The 13,487-nt window shown below is 35.8% G+C and overlaps 1 protein-coding gene across 3 annotated transcripts; it reads right to left on the reverse strand.

Moving 5' to 3' along the window:
- Positions 1–427: 427 nt before the first annotated feature.
- On the reverse strand, positions 428–13,244 carry LOC106176503 (nucleosome assembly protein 1-like 1). Of its 3 annotated transcripts, XM_013558926.3 has the most exons (17): positions 13,119–13,244; positions 11,463–11,506; positions 10,876–10,943; positions 9,764–9,884; positions 9,332–9,473; positions 8,814–8,900; positions 8,364–8,399; positions 6,521–6,602; positions 6,191–6,264; positions 5,742–5,816; positions 5,332–5,471; positions 4,921–5,095; positions 4,359–4,475; positions 4,155–4,178; positions 3,636–3,692; positions 3,183–3,208; positions 428–1,718 (listed from the first exon to the last, which is right to left on the reverse strand). In XM_013558926.3, exons 2-16 carry the CDS (start codon positions 11,477–11,479, stop codon positions 3,194–3,196), a joined length of 1,230 nt encoding a protein of 409 aa, XP_013414380.2. In that variant the 5' UTR covers positions 11,480–11,506; positions 13,119–13,244; the 3' UTR covers positions 428–1,718; positions 3,183–3,193. The 3 variants fall into 3 exon arrangements, with proteins under 3 accessions (XP_013414380.2, XP_013414379.2, XP_013414381.2); XM_013558925.3 differs by lacking the exon at positions 3,183–3,208; XM_013558927.3 differs by lacking the exons at positions 3,183–3,208; positions 8,364–8,399.
- Positions 13,245–13,487: the final 243 nt, after the last annotated feature.

The raw sequence follows: 13,487 nt of genomic DNA on the forward strand, positions 1-13,487 counted from the left end.
TGAGGACTTACAAAAATTTGGCATATTGGACCATTCAGATTGAGAAGAGCAGAGTGCTAAGAAGTCTGTGACCTAAATATGGTGGCGTCGTCCCTACAGGGGCACATTAATTAAATCTCGGCTCAATTCAACCGGTTGAGGGACAATGCGTGGGGAGGCGTGCGAGAGGCGGAGAGACCATTACAGGATTAGCAGTCTTCCTTTCAAGTAAGTCCACCATACTTAGGTCACAGTCTTGCTAGCACTCGGCTCTTCTCTATCTGAATGGTCCCTTAGTGTGGTCAACGTCCTTCAATAATTATTAATTTACACGTCTTTTAGCAAATTCTATAAGCAGAAATTACATTTCGTGGAAATGGTTTAAAACGAAATCAAGGGACGCCTTATAGACTACATTTAATGCAACACACGATTGTACAAAGAAAACTGAACTTTCACATTTATTATTCCAGCAAAATAAGACCCGTTTCCTCTGCCCAGCCAAACAAAGTGCTGGTGAAGATACAACGGTCAACATTTCTCGAGGTCTAATGTTGGAAATAATTCTTAAAATTTACTGGAGCAAGAGATCCAATTTTACACTACTAATTATTGTTTTTGTGAAAAAATAGAGGGGCTTAATGTCATGAGATGTATTTTCCTTTTAGTGAATAACAGCCAAGTTTTTTCACACACTAGAGGCATTCAAAAGCTTGGATACTGAAGTCTACTGGCTCTTGCTTCTAACAGACAGAAACACTGCAATGATGAGACATGTGAAAGCCTGTAACAAAAACAAAACATTCTGTACAAAATAGACATCTCCTCCCACTTATAACAAAGCCAACAAGTTTACTTGCAGAACACTTGAGAAAGATAAGAGCAAATCTGCAGCAACACTGGTTTCAAATGCATTGTAGTTTCTACAACCTCGTATAAAACTAAAGCAAAATTCATAAATACACTGAACATCTCAATTTCATACTAAGACCAATAATTGTGACACAGTGAGGAAAAGTTCCAGTATTTCCAGCTACTGTAATATAACATTAAATTCAATTAATTTTATCCATTACGTATTTTTCACCAGCATTACTGTTGACAAACATTATAGAGATTTATATTGTCACCAAAAACTGAAGGGTTCTTTTTATTAAGCATGTTTCAAATGCTAGTATACATGAGAAGGGGGGGGGGGGCATCCAAGTTGTGGACCTTCCTAATCTAAGCCTACATCAAGTCTATCAAAATGTAATAAGGGAGCATTAAACATGAAATGCAATATGCCAATATCCCCTCTCAATGTTGCTATAGTTTTTGTTGTTGAAGCTGATATAGTGTAAAATGACATCAATCCACCAACATAGAAGGGTAGGCCAGAGATGGGGGCATTAAAAGATGGATTCTGAAGACACGCAGCTGGAAAAGCAACAAGTACATCCTACAGTTGATGAAACTGAGAGACAGGTCACACTGGCCACAGCTGATCTCTTGCTACTGTTTGTTCAATACATATGAAACTTAGCTTAGTGCCTCCTTTCTTTTCCTTTAGCAAAATAAATATCATGCATTTTAACAATAAAGTGCTCTTTTGTTCTCTTTCAAAGATAAAAAAATGCCGTCCCCTGCAGTAAGAAAAGTCCAAATTTGAACTTGTGTGGTATTTTTCCTTCTTTTGTCATTCCTTCCTGACATAACATCTACTGCTGTTTACACTCTGGGGGCTTGCTAGGGTCAGCCTGCAACAGAAATATTAGCATCAGCTCTCTCATTAAACATCTTCAACACATAAATACACTATTCACTAGTGCATGTAGGAGGATCATGTTTGAAAATCAATTTCAACATGTTTGACGTATGTGTTAGAGGACTTGTGTAGATCAGTAAACCCAGTAGTACCTGCCTCCATCTAGATCAGTCACTATTAGTGTGGAACAGATGACGGATGTTATCAGATATATGGTCCAGAAAGTCCCCAGTCTGGACATGTCTATAGACTTGTTACTCTCTGATGATTCAATAATTAGAAATTTTCAGTTTACGTCCTCAAAAACAAATTTCAACTGTCCTGAATGTGAAAACTTCCATGTAACAAACAGTTTGATCACCATTTTCAAGGCAATAAAAATTATATAACAAAAGCATTAACATATATAGTTAAAGGGCAAAACCAACCAACTTTGAGGATACAAAAGGTTCACATTATTAATACACCCAGATGTATGTCTGTGTATTTGTACAGGAAACAGAAGTCTGATTACAACCCTAAGTGAATCATGCAAAGGTTCAGTGCACTGAGAATGTATTTTTTTATTTCTCATTCAAGAAGCAGAGCATTTTCACTAAAAACAAAATCCCAGTGCAAGCACCATAGTTTCAAACAAGGGGTAGCCAAACATTACAGAATACAACTGGCCAAGATGCAAACTCTTGCACTTCTGTTGTTAACTTTTACATCAACTTTTTCTTAAAAGCTGTAGACAGTAGGTTTATTTAAAATACAAAGGCCCATGCCTCAGCCCTTTCACAAAAAGCATGCACATTTGAAGACAGGGGGTAGGGGTACAGGGGGAAAGAAGAAGACCCCCCAATTATGTCTAAGCAAGTGTTCATGCTAGAACCAGTCCAGTGCCTGTACCAGGAAGCCATTTCCCAGACACCAGAGAACAACATTTAGATCCATAGGAATAACAACAAAGAACACCCATTAGATTCAGAGCTCCTGGACTCGGCAAATTGTAAATAAATTAAAGCTAATTATTTAATCAATAAAAGAAATCTGCTTGTTGCTAATTCATCTTCAGCTTCAATGTTGAGCTATAGAAAATATTCACATCAATAATTTTGAACAGACCTTGACATAGACATAAAAGTAAGTCCAGTCAATGGATCGGCAGTGTAAATAATTCCAAGTATACAACTCAAAATCACCACTGTCCACACCACTAGAAAACAGGAAAAGGACGGACTTCAAATGTGTAATTATCCCTAAAGATATAAAATGCTTTACAGCATTCAGTACAAAGAACTCTCCTGGATAGAGAGTACAGGAACTCTGAACTCTGACCTACATAAGCTGCATTCACAGCAGGGCTAACTTAGGACTGGAAATGATGCAATTTGAACATATCCATTCCAAGTTATTCCTTCAATTAACATAACTTGGGTGCAGGATCCACAATGCAGAAAATTGATGGAATTACCTCTGTCCTCACTAAGACTTCTCCTGCTGTAAAAACAGGGCAGATGACAGTTACTCTGAATATATCACTTCATCCTTATACAAACCATGTATAAACTATGAAATCATCATCAATGACAATACAGACAACAAGTGACGGATATTTTACTGTCACTGTACACCTACACCAGAACAAGTAGTTCCATCAAGTTTCTAAACTGAACAGTATTCAAAAACTGATCTTTTACAGAGAAATTACCCATGTTACCTGCATTCTAAGCAGTGGTAACTGGATTTAAGTATTGTCTTTAATTTAAAATGTAAAATAGAAAAAAACACAAATAAAGATTACACTGCATTTTGAAATTAAAACATTTTCAAGTGGATTTAGCGAAATTTGCTGTAAACAGAAACCTAGGATGCTGAGATCAAGATATGCATCACATTAAAGTGTTAAAGAGAACATGTCACTTACTGGTGGTTGATAATCTGGATCTGCATCTTCATCCTCCTCTCCTTCCTCTGCTTCTCCCTGAAACAAACAACAGCCAATTAGGTAAGAACACAACACAGCCAATAGAAAACTAGGTAACAGAACAGCACAGCAAATAAAAAACTAGGTAAGAACACAGAAGAGCCAATAGAAAAATAGGTAAGACACAGCAAAGCCAACAGAAAAGATATTCTTTATAATTCTCACAACTTCCATAACACTAAATATGTGTACACATATACATTAGCACTGTAGTATTTTATCTATTAAATATCAATATTATCATGAAAACATCTTTTCCTTTACCTACAATGTACTTTTGTTAGCTTTTGAAATTGAAATTGTGCACAATTGTAACACAATGTATGTACAAGTCTAGAAATGAATTGAATATATCCTGATTAAAAGTACATTGTAGTTCCTTTATTTTTTTTTACTTATTATTATTATTATTATTATTTCAATATGCAACATCTGAAAATATTAATTTATGCTCCTTACCTCTTCTTCCCCCTCATCTTCAAACTGAAAAACAAAAACAAAACACTGATATCTCTACAAGAACTATTGTTCCTCTTTGCACCAAATTGATATCCCAGTACAGATAAATTCACTTCAGTGTAAATTAAACATGACATAAGCTGCAGGTTGTATAGTTCCATGTAAAAAACAAGAACTTTATTCCACATCACATCCACCACGTACCTCGTCTTCCTCCAAGGCCTCTCCAGTAAAATAAAGGACTGCCCTCGGGACCACACGCTCACGGATAAAGTGGCCAATTTCAAAATCAGCAGCCAGGAGAGCTTCTGTGTCTTCATCCTGAATTGAAGAAAACAAACACCATTTGATGCTTCTGCTAGTCCAGATCTGTTCACATTCTTTGACACAAATGTCAGTGTCCTTGCCACAAAAACTGTCACATTATCACATGCAGTCCTGGCATTATGATTGAATACAAAATAATAAACCAACTAACACCAATAAATTATAAAATATCAAACTAATCATTTTATCTACCCAAAGACAAACCAAAGTCAAGGGCAGATCCAGGATTATTTGAAGGGGGGTCCGGAACAACAGGCCTCGGAAAAGTTTTTGGTGTTTTGGAGAGCAAACAGTGCCCTTTGGTACAGTTTAGAACTATGATTAGCTAGTTAAAATTCTAATTTCAAGAGGGGAATATTGGTGTGATATATTTTTCAGAAACTGAAGGGGGGGTCAGCCCCCCAAACCCCCCTAAATCCACCACTAAAAGTCCACCTACTCCTTCCTCCTCCCCATCTCCTTCAGGAACTTGTGGAGGGTTGAAGAAATTAAAAAAAGAATCATTCTGGACTGTCTTGGTGACCATCCGTGTGGTGCCCCGCCCTTTGTGCTTTTGTTTCTTCTTAATCTGCTTGATTGTCACATTCTTGCCTTTCTTCCAATCAATTGTACAGCTGCAGCAAACAATGAAAAGTTGGGAGTAAATATTTTCATCTATTCTTGTTCTTGTTTTTTTTATTTATTTAGAAGACATTTTTAACAGCCAAACAAAATATTTGAATTGCAGTAATCACAAATTGAAATATTTTCTTCCACAAGATAGGAATATCCTTCCTACATTGAAAATTTTATGTTTTAGGCCAAGAAATAAAGAATATTGCCTAAACAAAGCAGTCTAACATCACCTTACCCTGTGCACTTGATAATTTCTGGGCCCTCAAAAGAAGACAGATCCTCTCTGTTAGGTTCTGATCGCATTATGTAGTGCTTTGTTAGGACAGAATTGTTAAAGAACTCATTGGGTTCAAAGTGAAATTCTAGTGTAAAACCCTGGAGAAAAAGAAATTCAGATATCAGTGTTGACCAATACATACTCACTACACAATGACTTTAAATTTGTCAAATACAAAAGAAGGTAACAAAACATGGTATTGTACGCTATTTATTACAATGTAAGGAAGAGGTGTACTCTTTAAATAATACGACCTAAAACTTTGAAAGCAATATGTAAGCAGCTGGGATGTAACCTTTAATTTGTAACCACCAATTCCTTAATCAATGATGAAATTTACATACTGTTACAACTATCATAGGTCTTACCATAGGTCCAGAGTCCATTGGTGTAAATTTGACTTTAATATCATTTAAATGTTGCAAAATGGCTTCATCATGCTCCTGAAATTCCCAGACACGAGAGATTCGTCAAAAAAATTGCAAAATAAACACTCAACATAGTCTTTTTTGACTTATCAAAAATTTAACTACACATTGTAACTACTCCAATATTTTACTGAAGTTCTGCAGCATATTTAATTTGGTGAAGTAAAAGTAAAAATTTGTACCATGAAAAATATTTTAAACAGACAAAATGAAGAGTCCAACAGAAAGGCAGCTTTGAAATATGCATTTCACCTAAAAAAAAACAAACTAAGTTTTGGTTGCTCAATGTAATTTCTTCATTATGTAACCAAATGATTATATTTTTGTTGAGCAATGATTTTTTTTATCTGACTTATTTCTTATCTGACTAATAGAACTATCCTACAAACCTGCACCATGTCTGAGAGCATGTCAACATTCTTAAATATAGTCAACCAGAATCCTGGAATTCCACTAGGGTTCTCTGGAACAAAATGGCAAAAAATAAATCACATTAAAAAAAAAAAAACTAAAATGAGATTCAATGCTGGGGCAGATGATAGGTCGACGGAATACTTATGTTTATATAAAAAATAATTAATCAAAACGAATTCCTGACAGTGAAAAAAAATCAATTCCTTTACTGAACTTTAGAACAGGTATCCCTCACTCAAGTTGTGCAAAATATTCTCACTTAAAGTTTTAATGTTCCTATTTGAAGGTTGTACAATTAAACATACCTTCTTCCTTTTCTCCATCATCTGTCTTCTCTTCTCCTTCTGGCGTAAGTTCTACTATTTTTGCCTTTTGTTTCAATTCATCCTGAAAAAAGAAATTTATAGTAAAATCTTCAAAAGGTAATCTTCAAAATGTCCAGCCTAACTCCTGGCTGTGTTGAGAAGTGCACACCTTCCTAAGTGCCAAGGTATCAGAAAATGTAAATGGTTGGTCTTCTGTGACAGCCTTCATCATTTAGTTAAGATTAAACAGCTTAAGATGCCAAAAATTTTAATCACACAGACCGCATTCTCAACGAATTGAGCCAGGCTTTACAAATCCTGAGAACTAAAAATGGCGGACGTACATGGAAGAAAAACCGCCTAATCTTTTAATAGTCTCTCCTCCTCTCACATGCCTCCCCACACGTCGTCCCTGCAGGGTACAGTAATTAAATCTCGGCTCCGAACATGAATATCTCTGTGAATATCTCTGGTGATATTATCTCCGTAGATAGTCGATTCATTGCTGCTCTACGGGCCAATTCATTCCTTTTTCATCTCTGTTTTGAAAGATAATAGAACAAAAGAGCTTTTTTTCCTTCGATTGCTTTCAGCTGCCATGCTTTCTTCACCACGAGTTTAACTGATGAGCATGCGCACTTAATATTTCTCAGGTAGCTTCCGCATGGCGAACGGAGCCGAGATTTAATTACTGTACCCCGCAGGGACGACGTGTGGGGAGGCGTGTGAGAGGCGGAGAGACTATTAAAAGATTAGGCGGTTTTTCTTTCATGTACGTCCGCCATTTTTAGTTCTCAGGATTTGTAAAGCCTGGCTCAATTCGTTGAGAATGCGGCCACAGTCTACCATTCTAATTCTTATTCCAAATAAATAAAATAAAGCCAGATCATATTTGTGTCTTATCAATGAAAAGCTGGGTAACATATAAATAACATATATACATATATAATATTCTATTGAAATATTTAGTCCACTGTTCTGAAAACAGCCTATGTCTACTGCAGATATTCAGATATAAAGTATTTCCAGCACATTAGCCTCAATCAGACACTAATACTGATCCACTGAGGATTAAACAAGACAGATAATGATGACATATTCCATCATTCTAAGTGAAAGCCGCCTCATTATCCTGTACCTAGATACCAACTTGTGGCTTATTTTTCCTTTTCCAATAACATATAAATTACATAACATTTCGTCTGACGATAAAATGCCTATTCTCATCAAGAGCAACCTTTGGAAATACATTTACATGAGGGCTAATTTAGACTAGAACTTGATGTAAAAAACACATATTCAGACTAAATAACATAACAGTCCTGTTGTATTAGAATTAGCAATTTGGTTTTTTATTTCTTATGATACAATTCTAATACCAAACTGAGTAACCCTTTCTCTAGGTCAGCTTACAAAACTATAAGTAAACATTTCCAGAATGTTTGCCAGCAATGATGACCAAGTAATACTACATCACAATGTGCTATCTGGACAGTTTAACCTTCTTGGGTCAGAGTAGAAAATTGAGATGTTTCAAAAAAGGCAGAAATCACCTAAAATACAGCATGTGATAATTTCTACAAGATTGCTTCAGTTTTTGATTCAAATCAAGCAGATTGCTGGCAAGCATTTTGACACTGAAATTGTGGAGTTTTAGTCTTTATTTCACCTGCATCAGTTACTCACTCAAGTCTGCAATATTTCCAAATCAAATTATAATAAATGAAAAGATAACACTTCACACACAACAAAACTCCTGCCTCGGTTCTAAAATGGACACCGGACTGAGTGTTTTCGACTCCAAGAAGATTAAACAATCTGGAAAGTGAAATGAAAAACCTACTTCCTCCAATCTTCTCTTCTTGGGACTGGACTTGGTCTGGAAACAGAAAATCCCCAAACTTCACACAAAATGGACTCCCTTTAAATCTTTAAAGTTTGCCACGTCACTTTTGTTTCCTTAAGCGTGATAATACCGCCTTATACAGACTTAACATTTTAAGACTAACACTAAAAATCAGTCTTGAATCTGTCAATACAAAAGACATACCACTACACTTTTTAACATCTGTCCACTGACACACCTAAGACCAACTCTTGGTCCAAAACAGTCCCAGTCTGTGCAGTGCTATAGTTGACACACATCACATTGATTTTCCATAACAGCTAATTCAATCTCCAGTTTTGCCACACAAAGATTTCTTTTCTTAACTCAAGCCTATAAAAACGTGCTTTCACAAAGTCATTCACAGATATGTTCCACACACTAGCGCCATCTACAGATCATACTCACAGCTAATTCATCATCTTCTTCAGCGTCACTTGGCCAGTCGCAGTCAGAGTCTGTAGGTTCTAGAGTGCCACTTACTATATCACGTCTCTAAAATATATACATATATAAACATTTCATCAATTACAAATCATGTCAGCAATGGTACCACATGGTAACAACAAATTTTTCTTTTAAAAAAAAGTACCATCTATCCAACCTTGTCCCCAAATCCCTAGGGACAAATTTCCTTCCTAACTCCTCCACCCCTTCTGCTAAAGCACAAAACAGCTTTTAAACTTTACTTCCAAAAATGTTTTAACAATGCCAACCCAATGCCAAACATATTTATAAATTCAAATTCTTTTATAACAAGATGACTTCACCAAAATTTCATTTTGATGGACTTAACACCTCCACTTCTTATACTAACTAGTGTTATAATTTCATTTTTATTCGATTTTCCATATTATTTTCCTGCATGAAAATAAATAACCACCTATTCTCCATGACAGAGAATATGAAAATAAATAACTACCTACCCTCTCTGACAGAGGAGCATATTGTGCAGCATATTTGCACTCTAACTCATGGACCTCTTCATAAAATTTAGACTCTATCTGCAACATCTCAAACTGCAACTTCTTCAAGGACTTTAGCCGCCGCTTGACAACTTTTGGTAAGCTGTAAAAAAAGTGTAATTTCAGTACAGGTGTAAAGGAATAAATAAAGACTTCAGTGTGAAATCGCCATTCACATGACCAAGGCCCTCGGCAGTGAACTAAGACGTCGTGTTTGACTAAGAATACTTAGTCTATAAGTAATGAATAATTCTATTCACTCTAACATAACATATACAAAGTAAAATTTTGCTAATTAATTTAATCAGTTGAACAGCATAAAATTTGGATTTTGAAAAATAATTCAACATTACACAGTGCAACTTTTTAGGAAGCAATTAGTAGAGAACTTACCTTTGAATATACCCCGAGGGCGAGCCAATCATTTGACCTAGACGACCTTGAATTGCAGCCAGAAATTCGGGATTCTGCAGAAACTGGGCGGCCATGTCCCCTGTGAACTGTGGAGCTCCCACTAGGAGAGGAAGGAAACCTTTCTTTAAAGGGATAACAACTGTTCATTTTGGCAAAAAAATGGATTGTCCTGGGGTAAAGGACAATTTTCCCACACTTACCAATGGTTAATGAATCCATTCCCACATTCAAAGTTAATGCCTGTTTATTTTTTCTCTAAAGAGATTATTACAGAGTGTAGTAATCTATGGAGGTCACGTGATGTGATGGCAAGCACAGATTCCAGAATAATTGTATTAACTGCCGTTTTGGTGGTAAAATAGAATTTATTATATTTCTATGTGTTATTTACAATGTATTTATTGTGAAAAATGGATATCTTAAGAACAGTTGTTATCCCTTTAACAATGCTCAAATATTTTCGGTTTTCAAGAAGTTAACTCATAAAAAGATCTGTTGAAAATCATTTTAAATGGTAAGGAAGACATGGACCTCCACATCCCCCCCCCCACCCCACCCCTCCAAGAAATAAATCCAAACATGTACTTTCCACTATCAATGAAAAAAATCCAAGCAAAATATACCTATACATTTTTACAAAAGGCAAAATTCTACAAGACAAACAAGCAACAGCACTATCATAAAATATTCACAGTATTCATTCAATACTCCCTAGTTTACTTCCTGTCATTTAATCTGGAAATAGTTCCATCAATGGACATTTTAATAATTCTTATAATATACTAGGTGAAGTGGGGGGAGGGGCACTTCGACTGAAATGGAGATACCCCTTTTTTTTTTTTTTTTTTTTTGGGGGGGGGGGGGGGGGTCTAAAAATGAATACAACAATGATTTCTAGCCATTTGCAGTCATTTTCTGAGCATTTAGATCACTTCAATGGTTAACACAAGAAGCATGGACCATCAACCAGACTGTAATGTCCCTGGTGCAGTGTGTTACTGCAGAGCATACTGAACTCCAGTGGTGTACAGAAAACTCTGCTGAACACTTTTCTCATTGTTTAGAATACAAAGTTTGGTATCTCTACTTACTCTCATCATCTGGTCCTGCATCCTCTTCATCAGCAGCAATTTCTTCCACACCTTCATCAACAGGTGGCCTGCAGAATAAAGTCCAAAACTAAGTCTGGTCTAACTACAAATGTGGATTCTAAGTCAACTAAGTCTGGTCTAACTACACTAAGTCAACTTATAAATCTTAAAAGAATAAAGACAAAGCATGCATTTAGTGTGCAGCAGACTGTGACATATATATAGCTGCATATTTTACAGACATTACTAGATAGGTCTCATTTTATCTAAGTCCACTCTTCCAGTGCAAAAAGGCATCAAGCAAAAAGAACTGGATCTTACCTATTTAACAAATTATAGTTTTTTACCATTTTCACTTTACATTTTACAGGCCTATAGATTAAGGGGTGGGGGTGGGGGTGGGTATGTGTGGGTGAGACTTCACCATCCCCCTTTTTGGATAGGAATAGATCCACTCTGGGAATATTTGATCTATGTAAACTAAGGTTTCATGACAAATGTCCTCATTTTCAGAAAAAGTACCTCCTTTTGCAATTGCTAGCTATGGGTCTGTTTTATCATATCAGATAACTTCCAGCTGTACTTACTTTTCTGGGTCTGACATTTCTTCTTATGTAATGACGACTGAGAACTGAAATAAAGCAAACAAAATATGACACTTCATGCTCCTGCAGCTAGATCACAAATCAATAGGGCTGAGGTTTTTTTCCCTCAAGTCCTGTTAGAAGTGGAAACAGAGCATTGCAGAAAATTGAACGGTTTGTTGTAAACTAGCTAATCGAGAAATCATGAATGATTTAATTACATAATATGATAATCCCTAATAATATTACTGCCTGATACAACAGTTATATTTCATTAGAAATGCATTAGCAACATTACATTATGTTACAGAAGCAAGACAAAGTAAGCCATCATTTATAACAATAACAAAGTCATTTAAAAACAACTGACGTCTCTTCATCAGAACTACCATAAAATAAAAGTTACTAGTGATCTTTAATTCACCTGTCTAGCCTAATATCACTCAGCTTTACTTTCGGTGCTTAAAAATTATGAAGTGCACTTACTTAAAAAGTTTGATCACATTATAAAATATACAATCTACCAAAGAGACAATTAGATATTTGAATTGAATATTCCGCTTCGTCTCTTTACAGCAAGTCCAGATTATATCATCAAGAAATCTATTCCACCATGCACCACTGCACAAACATATACAATACAAGTGACCAAGTTTCTAGCCCAGTTCAAAAACAGGATTTAAAAAGTTTAAGTGAAAACTTAGGGATTAGTTATAGTAGTTATCTTTCCTTTGGATTAATGGTGCATCAAGAATGTACTATTTCCAAGCTTGAAAGTTAAGAGTCCAGTTGGAATTATTTCATGCCATGTTATTTTCTTTTCTGTATCTTATCTCTTTATATACCCCCACCCCCAGTACTTCTCCACACTGGTACTTCTCCCCATTAAGACCCCCTACACCCTTCAGCTCCTTAAGTAGATTTGAATCATGATTTGAAAAATGTGACCTTCTGGTTCTTGGGTTTTCAGTAACGGTTTTCAAATTATGAAATGAATTTATATATCACATTTTCACCAGTGGTGACTAACAGTACAGAACATGAAAGAATTATACCTAATCCATAACAGAACGACTCCTAAAATGTTAATCATGACAGCGCTATATATATATATATATATGTAAGTCTGTTATTGGATTCCCACTTTCTGTAATATTATAATCATGCAAAATTTCTATAACTAAATATATATATTGTCCAATAAATTCTTCATGCAAGGCTGTAAACGTGGATCTAGACATTAGTTGATCTCAGGCACTGAGACTTCAATACCTAAATGAAGACACTGAGAACCCAAAATGGCAAATACAAGTCTCAAATTTCCAATCAGTTTCAACAATGAACACTCTATTTCAACACCATTTCACTATACATCATGACATTGCGGTGAGCTTTGTAAAAAAAGAAATCGACTATAAAACAAGCATGTTCAGCACAGATGGTTCTCTCTCACTTTTCTATCAGCACATGTTCGCCGTCTAGACGCATGCTCATGCACATGCAGCCGATCATGCTCAAAATTATTGGAAAAAGAAGTTCATTTCTGCAGTGCAGTTTAAACTATTTCGACTATTGACTCAGACAGTTTTAACATGATATACATTATCTATCAGCTTGCAGTTACATTTAAGTGAAACAACAAATGATCGCAACATTTACCGAACTTTCTTCTCCAAACCAGGTGCGCCTTTTATCAGCACGAGGAAATATGGCGGCGCTGAACACCAAGTGCTATTGAAAGAGCGATTCTGATTGGCTACTTGCGTCATCGACAGCCAATCAAACACTTCAAAGCTCCAGTGATTTAGGTTTTTTGGCGGGAGCTGAGCATGACTACACATGTCAACATCCATCTCTTTAATCCGGCTTTAGGTCGAATTTATCAATGACTGCTTTGCATCCAAAGGAGCCTTAACTTGAATTGAACTTTTTGTAATGTTTAATATATTTATAATTTCATAAGAATAAAGACATAAACCGGAGAAATCGGGCCTAAATACGGTATCAAGAATTATTTTGACGGTATGT

The sequence above is a fragment of the Lingula anatina genome, chromosome 1, assembly GCF_051362555.1.
Source record: "Lingula anatina isolate TDL-2025a chromosome 1, LinAna3.0, whole genome shotgun sequence".
Classification (NCBI taxonomy): Eukaryota; Metazoa; Brachiopoda; class Lingulata; order Lingulida; family Lingulidae; genus Lingula; species Lingula anatina.

Bases quoted from the DNA above. Each gene is read 5' to 3' on its own strand.
- LOC106176503 (XM_013558925.3), bottom strand. The intron at 5,096-5,331 runs GTAAGGTGATGT...TGTTTGCTGCAG, and splicing joins GAAATTATCAAGTGCACAGG to CTGTACAATTGATTGGAAGA. The intron at 3,693-4,154 runs GTAAGGAGCATA...TGTTTGTTTCAG, and splicing joins AAGATGAGGGGGAAGAAGAG to GGAGAAGCAGAGGAAGGAGA.